Genomic DNA, 21,753 nt, shown 5'->3' on the forward strand with positions numbered 1-21,753 from the left:
TGTGAATATGAATAAATTGACAAAATATGTATATTTCTTGTCTTGGTTTGTTCATTCATTTATTTGGCTTTACATATCATTAGATAAACAACACTTTGGCTATTGCTCCTCCATGGACAAAAAAAAACCCTTGTGGTTACATTAGAAGCAGTTAAACTGGTCCATTTGTAATTTAATGTAATTAATGCAAATCCATGTACACATAGCTTTACTTCAATGGCCAAGATCATTTACATTTCTGTCTCACAGCAAGCAGTAAATCTTGGGCTGCATATGAAGGTCATGTTGTGAAGACTTGCCATTGGAATGGAAATTAATGGATTAGGATTTTAAGTAAGTAGAAGTAAGGCATTTGACATCTAAGTCACAGATGTATTGTATAGTATTATATTCTTGGAACTGGCCTATGCACTGTATTAAATTGCTCCTGATGCTTCCTGTACAAAAGATATTCTGCAGCATGACATAGCAATATCACTTGTTTATGAAGATCATTCCTATCGAGTTAACCTTAGAAATTGGAGTAATAATAAAAAATAAAAAAGGCCTACTCATGAAGAGCTAGCAGCTGGCTGTGATAAAGACTAGTAACCAAAAATTCTGCAAGAAAGCTGTCATTTGGCCATTTCCTTTATAGATTTAGATTTACAATATATAAGAATGAAAATGTTGATAAAACTCCAAAAGTCTTTGTCTCCTACTCCAATCAGTTCACAAATATCATCCTGTCTGTTGTTCCATAGGATTAGGGCATGTGCAGACGTATAGACACGTGAAGAAAGCATGAGTTCATAGAACTGTGAGAAAGACAGCCTTAATGTCCCTGTCTATACACTAGAACCCTGATAGTCTGTGTATGCCGTCAGCTCTGGTTTCACCAGACAGCTGGTGAGCTCGATGGGTACTCGGCACATGTGTGGGGCCTGCTTCTCGCAGGATTTCCCACACTCTTGACACAGTCTCGCCTTTCAGCGCAGACACAAAGGAAGTGTGCCGCGCTAAATTATCCATTAGGCATGGTGGTGTGAATTTTGACCCTCCATCACTTCTGATTCACAGCCTCCACCAGGGAGAGACCTGTAGGCATGTTACAATCAACTTCTCAAAGAGATTAGTTAATATTGATTGAATATATGAAGAGTACTATAAGATCTGTATTTGTATACATATATTGTATATAATGTACAGTATATGCATGCTTTAATGCAGAATGATGCACAAACAAAGCAGAGTCCAATAAGCTGAACTTTTACACACAAAAAACACATGAGCCTGATCTCATGAAAATAAATAAAGGGTATTTTTCTATTTCCATATTGAAATGATAATGATTATGGTGTAGTACCTTTATAAAAATCCAGAAGAACATTTCTTTATATACTCATAAAAATATGCTGAGTATTGCATAGTCATGGTATTGCATAATCATCGTAATGAATCAAAACAGGAATCATTTGGAGTCAGAGTCAGAATCAGATTCTGGTGTTGTTTCTGGCTACTGATTTGGTAGAGAGTGACTTTCGTTATAGTGTCTGAGAGTACTGGCACTGGCACACTTTTCACACCACTTCAGCTGTATTTGCACATGCAAACCCAGCTGAATTGCTGTCACAAGTATTTTGTCTCACAGGACGTCAATTAGTGGGATAAGAAGGCAAAATAACACACACAGAAAACACACTATGGGATGGACCTGTGGTTCTTGAAGTGGTGTCTGAAGACTGCCAGAAATAATGTGATGAAGCCAAGCAGTCTGTGATTTTAATATTATGATAATAATGAGTCTTTATTATTTACATATACATTACAGCACAGTGAAATTCTTTTTTTCACATAACCCAGCATGTTAGGAAGCTGGGGTCAGTATGCAAGGTCAGCCATGATACTGGCCTTGCTCAAAGGCCCAACAGTGGCAGCTTGGCAGCACCAGGGCTTGAACCCCTGACCTTACAATCAGTAACCCTAAGTCTTAACCTCCAAGCCACCACTGGCCCAACCATTTTTAATTATACAATGGTGGTGAAAATTATGTTAAACTACAAGCAAAGTTATACCTGTAGTTATTGCTATTATTTAACAACAATTATTTGGTCTTATTTAATTACTAAAGTTATAAGCCTAATTTACTGCTCACTTGAATGGGTTTAATCTAAAGCCCAGTAATTTAATTAAAAGCATAAAAAATGTCAACTTAAATTAAGTGTAAGATTAATAAAGGTTAGGAAAAGTGGAGTTAATGTTATACAAAAAGTTCAAATATTGTATAACATTTTAACACAGTGCAATTTTTCTTGTAATGGCTCAAAAAAAAAAGTGTTCCTGTTGTTCCTATTATATGATTGGTTATATTATATTCATAAAATAAAGATAAAAGATTGATACCATAGATGACGCATTGACACTTTTCTCGTTCTCACACCTATACATTTACATTTATATACATGGAAATTATTTTACTGTACAACTGTGACTAACTACAGTATGTGGCATGTGCCTTTACTATTGTGTGAAGCCTTTGGTCTCTGTCAATTTGTCAGTTGTATTAAGAGACAGCAACAACCCTCCCAACACACACACACACACACACACACACACACACACACACACACAGACTGTTTCAATGCCCTAACCCCCACTGACAGACACACTTCACTTCCTGGCGTCCCCCCTCCTTCTCTTTTCCAGCTCAGGTTTGCCCTCAGGCTCAAGCCATTGATGTTATCAAGTGTTGCACACAAGCCTCTGATTGGACGATTGAGTGTGGGAAAGCTCAGAGTGTCTCAGACCCATGCTGTTAGACGCCGAGAAACGTATTGTAAATGGAGCATCGCCTTTGTGTGCAATCAGTCTGCATTGTCAAACCTGTTTATGGAAACAGAATAGCTTCTTTCTGAATATCAGTTTATGGCCGGTATTAATGTTATCATGGGAAAATTAGGATAAGACCACCCAAGAGAGATTTAACTAGATTTCATAGATTAGTTATAAAATGAAGCGTTAATCAACATGTGAAGATATGAAGTGAAACTTCAACTCAGAATCAGTTCCAATCAGATTAAATAATTATGCAGTAATTTGGTTTGGAAGTTCACACTGACAATGAAATTGTAGCAAGCAAGAATATAGGAAGTATAACTAAGCTGAAAACTGATTAAGAGTTTTGTCAAATTATTGAATGATGTTATGTATTAATCAGTGTTTTTGCTAGCATATGTACAAAATGTATTGTGTACAGTATGTAAAAACTGAACAGCTAGTTTAGCCACAAACATGAAAGAAGATTAACTTGGTTATGTAAGTTGCTTTGTGTATATGATAAATGTCTACTGATTGGCATAGACATATGCTTACTAAGTGAGACACATACAGTACTTAAAAAAAATACTGAAACCAAGTATCTTAACTCTGTGAAACCAACCTCCATCAGTTATGTGTACATAATATGCTGCACTAGTTTATTTGACCAAGAAATGATAGTGCAAAATCTGAGATGCAAATTGAACATTATGAACCTAACTTCCATCACTGATGAGTATATAATAAGCAGCAAGAGATTATTTAATCAATAAATTCAACTTATTACAAAATCTGTGTGTATTTTATGCAACTTATTACAAAATCTGTATGCATATTTTTAAAGCCTCAGTTTAGTGTTAGGGTTTGGAAGGGTCTGAAATGTTCATTAAGATCTGAAGTGTACATGTTGTAACAGTGTAGCAGGATTATTAAAGAATTTAAGAAGAAAGTCATAAGTTTATTTAATAAATCAATTGTCTTTATTAAGCAACAACACCAGACACACAGTGTCAACTATTCATTTCGGTGCATTAAAGAACCAAGATGAAAAAACGTACAATTTCTCAACTGTGTTTTCCAAAGGCAAAATCAAGGATTACAATAACATAATCCAACAAGTCATTAAAATGCTTATTCTAAGCAGAACTAGTGAAGACATGCATACATTCTGTAAAAAATTACTTGACAAAGCAAACTTATAAAGTCAGCATATCTTCAATATGAAGAATCTGTCCATTAAGTGCTTCTCAAAGAGAAGAATGTTTCTTTCAAAATCCATATTGGAAATAGGTGAAAATACAAATCTCCTACATCATAAGAAATGGTGAAACTACCATTTGGTTGACATGAGAGAGTCTCTGTGCTCAGTGTCCCTACCAAGGCCTCCACACAGCTCTGTTTACATTGATGTCCTGCTTGACAGGAGCCTGGTGGGTCTGGGAGGAACGTGGAGACACTGGGAAATCTTTCTGTGTTCTCTGGGCTTCTTGACAGCGGTTGAGATGCTGAAGCGTCATGTCCAGTTTGGAGTTGTCAGACAGGAAGTTCACGGTCTCCTTCCAGCACTGAGAGTAGCCGCCACAGTGAGCTTTCTGAGGCACTGAGATCTGGCTTTGCAGCTGCTGCTTCAGGAAGATGACAGTCATCTCCAGAATGTCAGCTTTCTCCAGCTTGGTGTTGGGGTCTTGCTGGTGGAATTCTTTCTCCAGCATCAACTTAAGCTGCTCAATGCAGTTGTTGATACGATCACGGCGCATTTTTTCCACCGCTGGTTTTCGTAGCTAAAAAAAGGAAAGAGAAATTCTGTTAGCAACTTGTTCACTTTGTTAAAATGGAACATTTTCAAAAGCACTAAGGTTAAGTAGTTGAATATATACAGTAGTAGAGATACTCACTTTATGTTTTTCCTTGTTGGAAAGCTTTGAGTAGTCAGCAGAATTCATGTACGCAGGAGCCATTGTTTCAGAAGGAGAGCTTGTGCTTCTCTGAGGAGAGCGAGTTAGATGTGGTCTGGAGTGAGGATCCCTCTCTGCCCTATTTATAGGAGTGCATTAGCATTATAAAGGCATGAGTCCCAGGCAGGATTAGGTTTCCCACACTCAGAGGCCAGTGGGTGCGGCGTCTTCGACAATAGATGAGGCATCAATTATTCCATGGTTAACAGGCCTCATGGCCCACACAGTGGGGATGGCCTTCTAGATATCAGTAGCACAAGACAGGTTGTTAGACTTTTATTACCTGGGAACCTTCCCTTTGACTGATAAGCCGTCTACAACTGGGGACTGAGAGTCTGATATTTTCCCAAGGGCCACTGGCATAAAAATAAAACATTATTCTTCTTATCTGACTCACACACATTTCTAAATTCGACAAATGTGCAAGATAGGAAGGGGAATAATTATAACCTGATTATTTTAAACGCTTAAAAGCTAATGAGCATTTTTAAAAATGTTTGTTCTGTATCAGAAATACAACAAGTTAAGGTTTAATTTGTCTACATACTGTACATTAAGTATTTTGCTGCTTTCTCATCCCCACACATAAACCCACTGAGAGGAATGCTTTCACAACAAATGTCAATTAAGCACAATTATCTCATGCTCTGGAGGACGGCACACTTCTTTTGTGCTGGGCACCCTCCCTCCACCCGAGAATTTCGGGTAATAAATGGACAGACAGTGTGGGAAAGTCAGGCAGAATCCTGCTCACACGTCCTCCAGTCAATAGAGCTGCACCCCTTCTCGTCCGCCCCAACACACCCTTTGAACCTGGAGGTGGAGCGGGTTTGTGGGACGCGTGCATGTTCTCATCGGACTTCTCCACACATCACCTGCTCCCTTCATTCCCGCATTTTTTCATTCCCCCACTCTTTCACTACATAGACATGTGCTTAAACATCTGCATTACAGGTACTTCATAGTGAGTATTTGAACTTTTAATACTGATTAATATTGTAACCATGTCATCTGATATTAAGTCATTTTATTCATAATATTAGTTCTATTTATTATTCTTTTGCAAAAAAAAACACTTCCTAATTTTTAGTTATTTGATATCAAAGATTAATAATCCAGTGTACTGTTGTAAGATAAAATACTTAACATTGTTAGTGTTCAAACAACCATGCAAATGTCTATAAACACCATATGCTCTGTGGTGGTTTTGGAGGGAAATTTCTATCCCCTTTATTTACCGGCTCAGTTTCTCCCCTCAAGCAGTTTCTCCCCTCACAATAACAGATGATGCCACTAAAAGAATGTGGACCTTCTTTCCATAAAAAAGCCCCATAATACACCACATATCCAGGCATATAGTGTCTCTATGGCTGTGCACCCAGCTGCCCAAGTATCTAAAGTTTGGCCAAAGCGGCACTCTTCTGCAAGGAATGTGTGAGAGCTTCGACCTGTGTGTGTTTCCCACACTTCGGTTCCATTCAGCAATCGGCTCCACCCTGCCTCCACTGATCCAGTGTGCTCCATTATGCCTCAGCCTGAATAGACCATCTGGACTTCTGCTTAGACACACAAAGTTTCCCCCTGTCCTACACACACCTTAGAAAGGGAGGGCTACAGGTAGACCTCCTATTGACAGACACCATCAAGGCGCAGGAACCCATCACTGCCCACACACGCGCACACACACACGCGCGCGCACACACGCGCGCACACACACACACACACACACACACACACACACACACACACACACACACACACACCTGAAGCAGTGTATACAGCCAAGCACCATGCACCTGCCTATGCAAATGGATCCTATTTACCTTAATTCTGTCATGACACAAAATTCGAATTCACCTGTTGAACGTTACATGGCATGAGTTGTAAAAGTTAGGCCTATAAAAAGTCCAAGCATGAGCCCCTCTATTTAGGAAGAATTAGCATAGTGTTCTTTCAGAGTGTTTCCAATTTCCCTCTCTTTTTGTTTAATGACTACAAACACACCATCAACTGCCACCACTTTCCTAATGGGGCAGAAGGGATGTGACAATGCCACAGTTTTGCACTCCAAGTGGCTTTTCATGGTTCTCCTGAATGCCAGGTCATGTGACACTGGAATACCATTGAGTGTTTCCTCACATCAAGGCTGAAATTCCACCATGTTGAGGGGAGGTCAGGGCTTTCCCAGCTAACATGCTGAGGAGCACGCTCAGCATCTGCCTCTCTCACTCTCTGCGTGGGGGTGAGAGTGTGTCAGGCAAGGGACATGCCGTCAAAGCCTGGTTTTGGAAGGAGGTGCCCACGTATTGTGCCTTTACAAGTTACTTTTGGCGGGAGCTGGAAGTGAGTGTGGGAAAGGATTTGGGGTTAAGTCCTCCATAACAGCCCACACCACCCACACACACACACACACACACACAGATGATTCAAAGCAAGTGTGCTGTTAAATGGAGTCATGCAATAACACAGTTATGCACTTCAGCAGGTGCTTCTGTTATATTTGTTTTCCAGTGCTGAAACATATTGTGTTTATAAGGCTTGTCATGGTTTGCAAACTTGAAAATTCATATGACTTTGAATAAATTAGGGTGATGTGGATGGATTTTGTTTGACTGCATGCAAATAAAGTTGTACAGAAATTAACCATGGTCTTGAAATTTAAACTTAACTTTCATAATTTTTCTTACAAACTCAGTCATGCATACAGTACAGAATTCCTGCCTTTTTTGTTAATGGAAATGAATGGATCACTCAGTTGTTTTTGCTGTAGGCTTCATTAAGGGTTTTCATATCCTCTTCGTTAATCCAAGGTTAGTTTAATATAACACTCTGATTTTGTACATATACAGTAAGGAACAAAATAGTCAGAATAGGCCTAAATCAATTTCTTAACACTTGGTAAATTTAATTGTTAGCCGACACACAATCTTTCACTAAGTTGACATAAACATCTCAGTTTGGTTTATCATAGTGAGACCAGAGATAAGAATTTGCTGTAGACTGGATTAAAGGTTGAAAGTATATGGTGAGATTACATGGTGGATTTTTTTTTAAAACAGAGATTTAATAGTGATAGTCGTGTAAATAGTCTTGAGGTAACATTTTACTTAATATGTAAACTCCAGTTAATTATTGCAGGCTAATGGTATATCCATGTTGCAGTCCAAGTATGTCTTTATGTATCATTCCAAGATTGAAGTATAGTGTAATACTATTAATTATCTCCATGCTAAGGTTCATTGGCTACAGGGGTCTAATTCAATAGCATAACTAGTGGCTGCAATATATTAATTTTGAGGATATACCTAATTAAAAAATAACCACCTCTGCAGCAGCTCCACAGAGAGCCTATATGGCAGTTTTGTCTAAAACAGACATGACCAACTGAAAAAGTTGGAGTATTGCATGCCTTGCGAATGTTATTTGCGAAGACACTGGCCATAATATATAGTGTGTTAAAACTGTATGGCCATTATAATTACAAGTGGGTAACAGCTACAGATTAAATTTAAATACCACTCTGGGCTTGATACCAGATGGATCCTCTTTACTTTTTCATGATAAGTAAAAGTATAGGTATAAAATAATAATAATAATAATAATAATAATAATAATAATAATAATAATAATAATAGCTTTTGGTAAAGTCAATCAACTTTCAGGCTGATTTCAGGCTTCTCCTAAACTGTAGTAATACAAACACATTTTTGTCCACCACATTATCTGAACCTTCTGAGGCATCTTAGGCACAATCATGTCATGTCATATATCACTGAAAAGCTTGTTTCCTGATATGTCACTTTTAATTTTTAATTTTTCACTATCCAGAATAAAATAATTATTGTTTTCTAGATGACCTGCAGTCACGATATTGTACATGTTCATTCCTGTCAGTAATTAGAAGGATATTACAGAGGAATTTCCCAAAATGTTGATTTTTAGAGTTTTTTTTTTTAATAACAATTTATTAATTAGCATTTTAAATTTTCTTGATAAAATGATAAAGAAATGATATTCCAACAACAAAGTGTTTCCCTTGACAGCATCTTCACAGTAAAATAGATATTTTAGTTGTAACAACATCAAAAGACTAGATATTTGGTTTGAGCCTAATCAACAGGACAAAGATTGATTGTTATATCTATTGTTTTTAAATTTAATGATCAATTCACGAGTTTTAATAGTGCACTAATTAGTATACAGTACTAAACCTCTAAACAAAATAATATATTACAATACTACAGATAGTATTACACGTAATAAGTGAAAAATGTGTTTTTATTAATGTGTTAAACACATTTTAGATGGATTTTTCCCGCCGTTTCTGAGGTAAACTTATAATAAAGCCACTGTTTTGACTTTTTTGTCTGAGAAGGCACGCGCGCCGCAGACCAATTAAAAAAGAGCTCACTGTCACTACAGCTTCTCTGATTGGCTCCCGAATGTGACAGCATGACAGCCCAAGCGTAAACACAGAAGGCGCGCGAAAACAGCGCGTATAAAAGTGGGAATGAAGTTTCGGCACGTGAATGAAGCGCACGCGACTGAGTTGACAGAGTGATGGCGCCTAGCACGCGCGCACCGACTCGAGAGAAAAACGAGACACCCAGAGTGAGTATTTCAGTAATGTATTATATTTGTTCAGCAGTTTGCCATGTTTATTCAAGAATATAGCGTATAATAGTACAATTACTCAACGTACAAAATAGAAACCAGTTCTTGCACGAGCTGGTCATGTGTCATGTCTGGTGTTTTGAACAGTTAAGGAAGCCCGCGGTGGAGAAACTGCGCAGAGATCGCATCAACACAGGGATCGAGCGCCTGAAACTGCTGCTTAAGGACGAACTGAATCCTAAACGCAAGCTGGAAAAGGCGGACATTTTAGAAACGGCGGTTGCGTACTTGAAAAAAAGCAAGGGGCTGGCGCGCGCCTCTCCGGACCAGAGCTACGCTGACGGCTTCGCGCGCTGCTTGGAAGAGACCGCGCGCTTTCTCACGGTGCATAACCGAGTCGAAAAGGGCAAACACATCGCGATGAGCAGTCTGGGTCATGCAATACATCCTAAGGCGACCGGAAGTATCAGCGTGAGAGTGAATGCTGTCAAGAGTACCCCTGAACGCACCGGGGCAGTTTGGAGACCGTGGTGATTCCTAACAATAACAAAAACAAGACCCTTACTGAGCCATGTTCATGGTGCTCTTATTGCATAGAGTATCACTGTGTTAATGTAAACAGAAGCTGTTTTAGTGTAAATAACTTCGCCTGTGTGAAGCTAATAATTCTTTACAAATTGTAAAATAATAATAATAGTATTATTAATAATAAATAATAATAAGCCATATCTAGAGGGGGAAGGTGTGTAGACACTAGGCCCAAAAACACTAGTCCACTAAAATAGAAACTGTCTGGTACAGGAAGCCCAAAATTCCTACTGTTGCTCCTGATGTCCTGTGTTCCTGAATTCCTGTGAATATTGTCTATAGAGACCTTGATTAATATTGTTGTTATTATTATAATTATTCCCTGTATTTGATCTATCATATTGATAGAATTGTCTGAAGTATGTCTGTAACAAGACAATAAAAAGTAACCTGGATATTAGTGTTTGGTTTGGTGTCATGATTTATGTATACTGTACCTGCAAACCATTAAGGATGATCAGATTTGACATATTTTCCAATCTGATCTAAACCACTGGTGTATTTTATGACTTATTTTATGATTTACACCACATATATGGTGTAAACAGACTATATTATACTGTATAACTTCTTATTATTAATAACTACCTCTACATTTATTTGCATAGCAAGACTTCGCACAACTTCACCTTCAGTAACTGCTTCATCCTGGACTGGGTAGTGGACGATCCGGAACTTATTCAGGGAGCACTAGGCGCAAGGTGGGAATAGATTCTGAATGGGATGCAAGTCCATCACATGGAACCACACACACACACACTTATTCATACCACTGGACAATCAAGTGTAGCTAATTCAAACGTACCTCCCAGATATTTCAGGGAAGTGAGAGGAAACTGGAGAATGTAGAGGAAACCCACATGGACATGGGTAGAACGGACAGTAGGTAACCCAAACACAGGATCGAACCAGGGACACTGGAGCTGTGAGGTGGCAATGCTACCTTCTGCACCACCATGTTACACTATACTAATCAAAGTATTACCTCTACATTTATTCACATAGTAACACTTAGATTGGTGGCCAGTAAACAGACATACTGTATACTCTTATCAATTCTTATATCATTCCTTTTAATCCATCAGTAATACACCAATTCTCATCAAATAAATCTAACACTGTCAGAATGCCATACCATGATCTCAGTAAAAATGTTCATCCTTTTATGTAGACAGTGTATTGACATGAAACTGTATGTCACTGTTTTCTCACTTTATCACTGCAAATTCATTCACATTTCTTCACAAGTCATAACATTACAAGTGCAATCCATTACAGCTTTATTAGTATGAAATACATCAGCTTTGCTAATCGGAATCCAAACATAAGATCAGGGTTGTCATACTGGCGATCGTATCCTGAATGAAACAACTAATTAAACTAAACATGACACTGGGACTTTGTCTTAATTGTCTCTTCTTCAGAACACACGTATTTGATCAACGTTCTGTCCAAATTGACACACTGCCACCCCCCAGTAGTAAACTGTGAATCGTGCAAGACAGACAGGATAAACAGGTGGTAAATTACTAGTTAATTCGTGCATTCTTCAGTAACTAAAGTAAGTGCTTTATCCTGGCCAGGGTGGCTGTAGAATTTACCCTGCATGGGACACCAGTCAAACACAGGTCACCATACATATTCACACACACATTCACACTTAGAGGCGATTTAATATAGTCAATTTTCCTACCAGCATGATTTCTGGAGGTGGGAGGAAAATGGAGAACCCGGAGGAAACCCGCAGAGGCACAGACAGTAACCCAGGGCCAGGGCTGAACCAAGGATTCAAGGAATTGGCTACTCTAAACTGCCCCTAGATGTGAATAAGTGTCTGAATGTGTGTGCATGGAGTCCTGTGATGGACTGACATCCCATTCATGGTGAATTCACACCAGAAATTCGATAGCACTGTCCATCTGACCATCAACACATTGCACAGAAAAAATTGTTAGACATCAGAAACCCATACAGTGGTGTTAAATTATAACTGGACTGTAACAGGCCTGATCTGATATGATTTATTGTGTATAAAGTATTTTACATTGGTCCTAATTTTTTTTTTTTTTTTATTGTTTACTTTTGCAAATGCTGAATAAAAAAAAAAGTACTGGTGAATATTTGTGAAAGCAACGATTAACTGACAACCTCCACGAGGTGGCAGCATCTATCTCCAAGTTTAGCAAGAATATAGCACTTGACAGCAGTTTGCTGTCATATAAATGAGGAATGTCAAAGACACAGAACCATTCATCAATTCATTTATTGAGTCGCAGGTCCAGATTCCCTTGTTTCACTAACATCATTAAATATGATCGGTATGATACTGTGTTGTGATTTAACAACAAAATATCCACTAAAGTTGAACAGGAAGTTAAAATTTATAATTGAACTGCTGGAGACTCCATTACTGTCGAGTTAAGGTCAAAAGATACTAAAAGCCCAGAGCCAATTGCCTCATATCCATCTGTTAGACTATTATGGTACTAAGCAGCATCATATTATTCTGTTTTTAATTATATATTAACACGTGTTTGTATTTATAATCAATTACAGCATATAACTCAAGTTTAGAATCAGACAAAAAGGTAGACCATTATCTGGTAATGTAACTCAATCTGTATTTACACTACTGTAACAAATTTTACACATTAATAGCTGTGGTAAACGCCCATGTGAGGATTGTTTTTAAATGACAGTAACAGAAATTATCAGTGCAACTCTGATCCTCTTGCTTTAATCAACACTATTACAACTTGTTCATGATGTTTGTCTGGGCTGGGAAATAACTGGAGGCAGCTTTCATGCAGTTCTCCTAACTGTGTTCACATATCTAAGGGCTGTTTCAGTAGTTTTGCATGTTTAGCCCAGAGCAGCATCACAAGGAGACACCGTTCCATCAAGAATCTTGGTTTTGTGCAAACCAGAAACTTTAAAAAGGCCACTCTGGGAACGATAAATGTTAAATCAAGAGGGATAGTCATCATTAGCGTAGTCTGTATATACGTGTGATTTTGTGGATGGAACAGGAAAGATCTCAGTCCATGTAGGCGTATTTCCAGTCTCTGAGCGGAACATGGGTCTCCTTTACAACCTGTGGTGAGGTCCATCTGAGGACATAGTGTGGGCCGCCGGGCTTGTCGTTGGTACCTGAGTGAATAGAAAAATAAGGTAAAGCAAAACTGGTAGATATTACAGCTAAGACAAACAGGAGGAGGTGGGGATGAATACTTATGTAAGCCACTGTATATTTGTTCTCTGTTTTGTTTCATTGTAGGTTTTGTTACTGATGAAATAAAAAGTAACTTATTTGATTTAAATGTCAGGAATTTCCAATAGATCCCATTTGAATAAAAATGTTCTTACTGTAATACAATTAACATGCAAAATTATGTAAAGACAGGACTGTGATATAAAACTGTTGGCTACATTGCCCACCCACACTGAGTCTTAATACACTGGATACATGGCTTTAAACATTCACCTGATGCTCTGGAGCCTCCAAATGGCTGCTGGGCCACAATCGAACCTGTCGATTTGTCATTAACGTAATAATTTCCTGCTGCATTTCTCAGTGCTTTTGCCGCCTCGTCTACGACAGCCCTGAAACAAGTATTTCCAGTTAATTTACAAATTCCCACAAACATGAAAATGAGCAAGGGAAACACCCTGTTAGACATAAAATAACTTATGTGAACTTTTTTGGGAAACAATTCTCAAAATGACATGATACTTACTCATCTTGAGCAAAGACAGCCCCTGTTAGCGCATACGGGGACGTGTTATCGATCAACTCCAGCACTTTCTTGTAGTCATTCTCTGGATAGACGTAGACAGTCAAAACTGGTCCAAAGATCTCCTAAAGAAGGAATACATTTCTTCTCAGTGATATATTTCAAACACAGTTTAGAACCAAACTGCTAAAAACACAAAATAAACTCAACCAGGATTACCCGATACAGATTTGCACAGTAATTTCCCCTTGGGCATCACATAATAATGATTAAATGATGCCAATTTCTCAATCACAGACCCAAATAGAGCCAAATGTACCAATACTTTAAGTCTTTTGTACCTGTTGTGACTATCAGTTAGTTAAACTAACATTAAATCGAGTTCTCCACTGATTCTACAACACCACTTTGTTATACCATGTATTGGACAGGAAGTCATTTGGGATTAGTGTTAATTACTTAAATTGCCCATCACTAGTATTTACAGTGACCCAAAACATCATCAGATTGTTGATGTCAGGACATCTGTCTGTGATCTGAATCTCAAGAGAAAGTGGGTCATGCAGCAAGACAAAGAAAATAAGCACACAAGTCGTTCTACCAAAGAATGGTTAAAGAGCACCTTGTAAACCTGTTATAAGCCAAGTCTTCCAGTAATGCAGTTCAGCCACTGCACAACGTCAGCTACCACAAACACACTCTGACACAAACGTACTAACTCTCACTCCTTTTGAAGGAAGGCATTTCTTTTGTCCTAATTGAATATTGTGTCCGATTTGTCTTAATTTACGGATTTGTTATGGTTCGCTTTGTTTCAAGTCATTAACATAAAACCACTGAGTTTTTATGTGTTTAATTGAAACAAACAATCTATTTAAAGTACCATATGTAAAATTGCAGTACCTCATAATCCAATTATACGATGTGAAGTGCATTATTTGAGCCTTACATTATATGTTGGTTTATGCAAATTTATTAGCTATAGGAGGATACAAATATTTTTCCAAACTGCCTGGATTTTCATCAACACAACATTGTGTAAATGCTCTTAAAACGATTTATGAAAAAACATTCTTTGTGTCCAGCTTGATAAACGAGGCCCAATGATCTCTAGTCTTTATCGTAGACTTTGTTATAGCTCTGCAGATTTGAGAAAGGAGAATGAACTGAGATTTTCATCCTGTGAAGTTAAGCATATAATGCAGCTCAGTGGGACAGCGGTTGGCTTAAACAAACAAACCAAAGTCCATGCACACACCGGTCAAATCCTGTTCGCGTGTGAATCGCTAACCTCTCAAACTCTGCTTTTTAAGCGAAGATACTTCCATCAAGAAAGCGATCCAAATAAAACACGATGTGTTATAATCAATGTTATTACTTTGGCACATTATAATAATAACCATGAGATAAATACCTCATTCATTATTTTATCCTGAGGGTCTTTGGTTTCAATAATTGTCGGCTCCACAAAATATCCTTTTTTGTCATCACATTTTCCTCCAGCGATCACAGTAAGGTTGGGAGATGACTTGGCATGTTCCAGCCAGCCTTTGATCCTTCCAAAGGACTTGCAAAAGAGAAAGAATTTGGAAAGTAAGTTGCAGGAACAGAGAAAATATAAAAGCTTTACGAACAATAAGTTAATTCTCACCTTGTCATCGATAACGGCAGAGAAAAATGTGCCAAAATCCTTGACAGGCTGTCAAGTTAAACAAATGTCAATGTTGCAATCGACACAATATCTCATCTAGGTCTGATGTGATTATTTGTGGCTGAGAACAGAAGCGGTTCTACTCACATCTCCCACTTTGATCTGTTTGTGCACAGCCAGAAGCTCTTGTTTAATCTCAGGCCAGAGTGAGTCTGGGACATACATCCTGGAGCAAGCTGAGCATTTCTGCCCTCCGTACTCAAATGCTGAGCGGATGGTGCCAGTCACCACGCTGCCGACGTCAGCTGACTTGTGCACGAAATGGAAGTTCTTGCCACCGCATTCTGGATGGAACAAAGCAAAAACAGTAGGTTTAGACCAAAACATAATTGTAAAGATATGGAGAGTCTCCAGAAAGTGTTAACTCACTATAGGGACAAGCTCCTAAATTCTTTTCCATTTACATTGTCCTAATGTGTGTTAGTTGGTCAGAAGCCGTTGATTACTTGTCTATAATAGCAGCTTGGACAATAGCTCAGGCTGTAATTCAAGGTTTATAATAACGTGCTTGTTCTAATACAGACACTTATTTAACATTTATGAAAGGAGTCTCCACTTTGTAAAGTTTCAACACTTTGTAATAGTCAATAGGTTTTCCTCCATTTCAAAGTCTGCAGGACAGATGACGTTCTGGTTTATCTTCAACACGACAAGCTGAGTTTTATGTCTCATTAACTTCAAAAAGCGAGGCGGATGAGTGATTGTCCTGTGAGTGAGTGACAGTTCGTAGCTGCTATAATGGAGGTGATGACAAGAACGAACTCAAAACGTTTAGACAGCTTTTAGGTGAAATCAAACATATTAAAAAAAGAACCTGGAAAACATTTGGATAAGTCTGTTTGTATATACTGTAGTAAAAGGTACTGACCTCCGGCAACACGAGGGAAGTTTCTGTAAATGTCCAGATTCTGTGCCACTTGTTTCCACAAGCGCTTAAATGTTCTGGAGAAAAGAAAAGCACAAAGCCATAGTTTATTAAACTTATATATATATATATATATATGACATTTCCCCTTTCTGTAAACTTAAAATATTTCTCCACCCCATCAAACCATCTTCACAACCTTAAAAAAAAAAAAAAAGTTTCTCAGTTCCATCCATGTCTTTACATGGATGTTAACTGTTGGTGAATCCTGAGTGGCTGGTTAAACTACTAGGTCGGGGGAAAAAAAGCAAAATGAGGGTCATACGAGACACTGCCAGTGAAGTTGATTCCAGCCAAGTGCTCAGAAGAAGTGACCGTGTCGCCGAAAACTGGCCCATCAGCTGGAACGAACTGGATGATGTTGGGTGGCAAGCCGGACTCGCGCAGAATCTTATAGACTGCATAGCTGGCAGACAAAGCCGTGTCACTGGGTTTCCACAGCACCACGTTACCCTGATCAAAACACAACAATTTCTAAATAATTAAGCAACAATTAAGTAAACAATAAAATAATTGAGCTTTGGCTTGTGGGTTTAAGACTTAAGGTAATTTCCTGCTTAATCTTTAAATATAATGAGCTCACCATTATAGCTGGCGTACCAGCCAAGTTTCCACCAATGGCAGTGAAATTGAAAGGAGCCACAGCAGCTACAAAGCCCTAAAAAATGAATAAAGCACAAAGGATCAAACAGACAGTACTGTGTCAATTTGCCCAACATGCACATGAACTCAAAGGCTTTAATGCTGGCTTTCTGCCTCTAAACCTATCAATCTTTATAGCAGATGTATACAACTATAATATCTACATTAATCCCCTTGCAACGGACATGGCTGAATAGCGACAACGGTTACCTTGACAATTAATGATTAGTTCATGAAGACAATGTGAAGTGGTTGTTTTGTTTCACGCTTGCATGCTACGTTAACATTTTTGACTAGCACCACAAACACTGAACAAATGAGACACTTTGCTTTTGTCTCATCTGCATCTCAAGTACATATTTCTGTCCCCTTGTATTTTTAATATACTCTTCAGACCATGGAGGTTAAATAAAATGAAAAAACAAAAAACAAACAAAAAAAAAAAATCCCCTTTCTGTGGTAAATAGAAACAAAAATGATTTTTATGTCGAGCCACATTCTATAACACATGACTTAAGATGATGGTGCATACTGTACTTTTCTTTGTCTATTTAGGTGCTTCTGAAAGAGGAGCCCACCTCAAGCCCACGGTACAGCATGGTGTTGGTGCTGCCATCACTGTCCAGAGGCTGCTGCTGTACCAGCTCTACTGCGTGCTTGGCATTGAACCGGAAGAAGTCAATGAGCTCGGCTGCAGCGTCGATCTCAGCTTGCACGACGGTCTTACCCTAAAACAGCAGAGAATAACATCACATTTCTTCAAAGGAAGTCAGGTGCCAATGTGACTGACTCGATTCTGCTTATTGTTCTGCTTCTGAGGGATGAAGCACTACCTGGCCAATCATGGTCTTGGCCAGAACCTCTGCTCTCTTCGGTCCACTGATTACATCAGCAGCCTTGAAGAAGATTTGGGCTCTGTCTGCTACAGGTTTGAGGTCCCATTCTCTCCTCGCTGCCACAGAAGCCAGGATGGCTTTGTTTAGTAGCTCCTGTGTTGAAGGTTGAAGTAAATCGTAAATAGACCAAAAATGTACTTTTGCGTGCGATTGCATGCAACTGCTCAAGATTGCAAATTTATTAACACAACCACTACACCCCCTAAATAATCTCTTTATTTATTTTTCTTTCTATCAGCCATCATTGCTGGAGACAAACTGCAGAATCCATCCATCACAATCTGTCCATCTGTCCAAATCACACATGCATTCAAATATACAAATCCAGTCCTGAACTTTTGATGGACAGATATTCATTTAGATAGATGGATGGATGGACGGACAGACAGACATTCGTTTAGATGACCAGGTACTCATTTAGATAGATACATGGATAGATCTTTTAGATAAATGGACAGATAGGTATTTCTTTAGATGAACAGATGGATCAATGGAGATCAACATTCAACCATCCAACACAATGCATCTTTTTAAATCCATCCTTTTAATTCCATTCTATTAATTACTACTCAAAGCGATACATTAGAAAAAAAAATCCGGCCCTGTCCTTAGGATAAACAGATATCCATCCATTTCCTGCTTTTAAATCCATCCATTCAAATCCATCCTTGCACTTTTTTTTTTATACTGTGGCAGATTAACTTCTTCATACAGGAAGCGTCTTGAAGCCGTCATTACAAACAAAGACTTCTCCACTAAGTATTAAATAAATTTCAGTTAGCGTGTTCAATACCCCCCCCCCCCCCCCCATGTCATTCCACTTTATTACACATAACTTCATTTATGGACTTTAATGTTGTGAATTCTTTATACTTCCAGATTTCTTGAGTTAATACTGATGTCTGATAAAATATCATATGAATAGCCTCATTGGAAATATACTTATAATAAAACAAAAACAAACAAACAAAAAAAACATTGACGTGTTCAATTCTTATTTCCCCCACTGCATATACTCACAGACACACTACCCAACAGTTGCGAGTAAATATAATTTAGGCCAGAACAATATCTTTGTGGATTCTCAAATTGCCACACTTCATATATGTTGAGTGGGTTATAGAATATCCATTCAGTCTGGGGTGTAAATTAATTTCCTTACCTTATCAGCGTAACAGAACTTGGCCACTTTGTGTGCATGATTAAAGGGCTGTAAATAAGAGGAGGTATAAAAATGTATTATCAGTACTGTGATAACACGGCTGTAATAACACCACACACTGCACACAATTTATGTTCTTTGGCTATTCCGCTGCTTTAGTATTGACTTAATTATGCCCAGCCAAATTCCCAATATTAAATGACCTTGCGTCCAACTGTACTTTAATGAAAAGTGTAGGCATTAATACTAGAGGTTTGTGGAGAAATTGTTAGATTGTGTTTGATATAAACTCTTATGTACTCACAGATAGCTGGTATCTGATCTCTTTGGTCCATATCTGTTCGTCTCCGATCACACACGGAATCTCCTCCGTCTTTCCTTTCAGGTCTTGTAGCGCCTGGCAAAATAGTGCAAATCTTTGCTTTCAAATGGATAAAAGTGTCAAGATTTTGCTGCTTAATTAGGGCCTGTGTGTACGCAATATTCACCTTCTCTAGCTCTACTCGTTCTTTGCTTCCCTTTTCAAACGCCAAGATAGGTTCATTCTTAACCTCCACAGCTGCACAAGGGAAGGTCTTGAACCTGCAGAGCATATTGTTGATTTTCTGTCATGTCAAGTCTGTTACACTTCTTTTTTTTTTTTTTTTTTTAAACATGCCATGATTTTAGTGTTAGGGAAGAGAAACTAAGGCTTGTACAGTGGCACAGCAGAAATGTCCAAAGATTATTAGTCTAGAGAGCAAAACTGGAAAACTCTATGGTCGGGAGGATCGGTGTTACAATCTCTCATGTCAATCACAGCGACACTAAACATCTGTGGGCATCTGTATATGCACATCATGTATATGCAAGAGGGGAGATAGTGTTCTCCTCTGGGAGTATGATGGTGCACTGTGACATGAGAAGCAGTTCAAATAGATACTGGAGCTGGCTTCAAGTGTCAAGGAGGAAGCATACGCTAGTTTTAATATTTAACCGACTGTGAAGGACAGTTCTCATTTCCTTTACGTTTTTCCACAATAACCTAAGAGCTTACTGTTACCTTTCTGATCACCATTCTTTCGTTAACATTTTATTCATTCGGCAGTTGTTTAAGCCCAAAATTAATTCAGGTTTTGCCAATTCAAGCACACACACAAACACTAATATAAGCAGTCAAGTCTTAAAGGTCTTGTTCAAGGGTCAGAAATTGCCACACGGGCGATCCTGGAATATGACCGAACAAATTTCTGGTCACTTGCACTAAACTTTACCTGCTGAGCAACCAGTGTGCTCTTCAGTTCACCATACACCAAAATGAAATGAAAATAAACTTTCCACAGTTTCAAGGAGCAAAGGACCAAATACTATTAATCTAATACTATTAACTTAACAAATGTTCACTCATTACATAAGTTGGCTAGCTAGCTAGCTATCATTAACCGCATGCATTTTAGAAAGACATGTCAATCTGTCTAATTTCTAACAGCTGGAAGCCAGTTACGAGACAATCCAGATGTGGCCACACCCCCTGGATAACCATTCTAAACAAATTTACATATTATTGCGCTTTTAAGTAACAAAATGCTAAGTGTGTGTGTTTTATTACAAACATAGCCTACAATAACTATAAAGTCTCTTGGGGTGGAATTTCCACCTACAGTACCCCACTTTGGGGTTGAAAGCTCTTCCTGTTTAAGTTTTGGTATTATGCACGTGCGTCTTGAACAGACTGAAGGGGGCAACTTTGTTTCTCGTCTTTTACATGACCATGACCTCAGTGATCTTCTGTAGTGACGCAGGATTATAAAGCCAGTAGTCTACAGTCACGTAAAAGTTCAGCACAACAAAGGATCGGATTTTCTGTTGCAAAAACAAAAAACAAACAAACAAAAAACCGGAGGTTTTTGCATTTCTATTATGCAATATGGCAGAAGCGCATGACAGGCTAATAATTGCACACGCGGACGATCTAGAACCGCTTTGCAAAACGCTACTATAGATAATCTAAGAAATGTGCAATATTTTTTAATATATGCGATATAAAATGTACACTATTTACACTGGTTGGAATGAAAGTTATCCTTGTGAAATGACATACCCCCTCCAGGACCCACAGAGTGCCGACCTCACGCGCAGCATGTCTCAAAAGGAAACAAAGAACCAACTCAGTAAATTTAAGTCAAAGAAGAGAATAGGAGAAGACACCTATACGCCTAAATAAGCAACAGTAAACAACCTCTTACAACAACCTCCAGAAAATATTTATAACATACAAGTTACAGGATAGCCTGACTGCTAAAGCCAAGACTAGCGACATTCAAATAGAACCGTACTATTATTGTTTTAAGGGGGGACGCTTAAAAATAATGAGATATTTTCTATATTATTTGAATATATGTAACTTTTATAATTAATATAAAGCATATATATTTTTAATTTACAAGTTAAATATATATTCAGCCTCAATCTTGAAAAACAAAAACAAAACAAAAATATTTTGTACCCCCCCTCCCCGCCTGTGCTAAATGGAACGCGCCGGAGGGCGAGTCTCTAATCAGCCACTCAGCTTACGAGACGTCTTTTCTTAGCCAATCACATGGCAGCCATTTCTGACAGGAGCGTTTTATTTATAAAACAGTCACCGCTTTCGACCGGTTTTGGTAACTACTTTCGCGGTGTTAATCTGTCATATATCTGTCGAATTATACATATACATGATATAATTATATTTAGAATATAGATATTTAA

At 38.3% G+C, this 21,753-nt stretch overlaps 3 protein-coding genes across 3 annotated transcripts; 1 reads left to right on the forward strand and 2 right to left on the reverse strand.

The window, feature by feature from the left end:
* Positions 1–3,762: 3,762 nt before the first annotated feature.
* On the reverse strand, positions 3,763–4,875 carry her15.1 (hairy and enhancer of split-related 15, tandem duplicate 1). The gene is made up of 2 exons (XM_017450019.3): positions 4,692–4,875; positions 3,763–4,577 (listed from the first exon to the last, which is right to left on the reverse strand). The coding sequence occupies exons 1-2, from the start codon at positions 4,752–4,754 to the stop codon at positions 4,170–4,172; spliced, it is 471 nt and encodes a 156-aa protein (XP_017305508.1). The 5' UTR covers positions 4,755–4,875; the 3' UTR covers positions 3,763–4,169.
* A 4,377-nt stretch (positions 4,876–9,252) lies between these two features.
* LOC108254746 (transcription factor HES-5) lies at positions 9,253–10,348 on the forward strand. The gene is made up of 2 exons (XM_017450020.3): positions 9,253–9,362; positions 9,513–10,348. Exons 1-2 carry the CDS (start codon positions 9,312–9,314, stop codon positions 9,897–9,899), a joined length of 438 nt encoding a protein of 145 aa, XP_017305509.1. The 5' UTR covers positions 9,253–9,311; the 3' UTR covers positions 9,900–10,348.
* A 1,852-nt stretch (positions 10,349–12,200) lies between these two features.
* On the reverse strand, positions 12,201–21,335 carry aldh4a1 (aldehyde dehydrogenase 4 family, member A1). Its single transcript, XM_017450007.2, has 15 exons — positions 21,104–21,335; positions 19,512–19,605; positions 19,328–19,420; positions 19,024–19,071; positions 17,799–17,954; positions 17,544–17,693; positions 16,907–16,981; positions 16,589–16,776; positions 16,267–16,340; positions 15,486–15,682; positions 15,339–15,386; positions 15,102–15,254; positions 13,691–13,812; positions 13,438–13,556; positions 12,201–13,103 (listed from the first exon to the last, which is right to left on the reverse strand). The coding sequence occupies exons 1-15, from the start codon at positions 21,142–21,144 to the stop codon at positions 12,991–12,993; spliced, it is 1,671 nt and encodes a 556-aa protein (XP_017305496.1). The 5' UTR covers positions 21,145–21,335; the 3' UTR covers positions 12,201–12,990.
* Between the last annotated feature and the right edge of the window lie 418 nt (positions 21,336–21,753).

The sequence above is a fragment of the Ictalurus punctatus genome, chromosome 21 (genome assembly GCF_001660625.3).
Source record: "Ictalurus punctatus breed USDA103 chromosome 21, Coco_2.0, whole genome shotgun sequence".
Classification (NCBI taxonomy): Eukaryota; Metazoa; Chordata; class Actinopteri; order Siluriformes; family Ictaluridae; genus Ictalurus; species Ictalurus punctatus.

Excerpts from the sequence above, each read along its gene's own strand:
- aldh4a1 (XM_017450007.2), bottom strand. The coding sequence starts at position 21,144 with ATGCTGCGCGTGAGGTCGGCACTCTGTGGGTCCTGGAGGGG. Across the intron at positions 15,255-15,338 it reads CTGCCGTTATCGATGACAAG|TCCTTTGGAAGGATCAAAGG; the intron begins GTGAGAATTAAC and ends CTCTTTTGCAAG. Across the intron at positions 13,557-13,690 it reads GCTGTCTTTGCTCAAGATGA|GGCTGTCGTAGACGAGGCGG; the intron begins GTAAGTATCATG and ends TACTTGTTTCAG.
- her15.1 (XM_017450019.3), bottom strand. The coding sequence starts at position 4,754 with ATGGCTCCTGCGTACATGAATTCTGCTGACTACTCAAAGCTTTCCAAC. Across the intron at positions 4,578-4,691 it reads CCAACAAGGAAAAACATAAA|CTACGAAAACCAGCGGTGGA; the intron begins GTGAGTATCTCT and ends TCCTTTTTTTAG.
- LOC108254746 (XM_017450020.3), top strand. The coding sequence starts at position 9,312 with ATGGCGCCTAGCACGCGCGCACCGACTCGAGAGAAAAACGAGACACCC. Across the intron at positions 9,363-9,512 it reads AGAAAAACGAGACACCCAGA|TTAAGGAAGCCCGCGGTGGA; the intron begins GTGAGTATTTCA and ends TGTTTTGAACAG.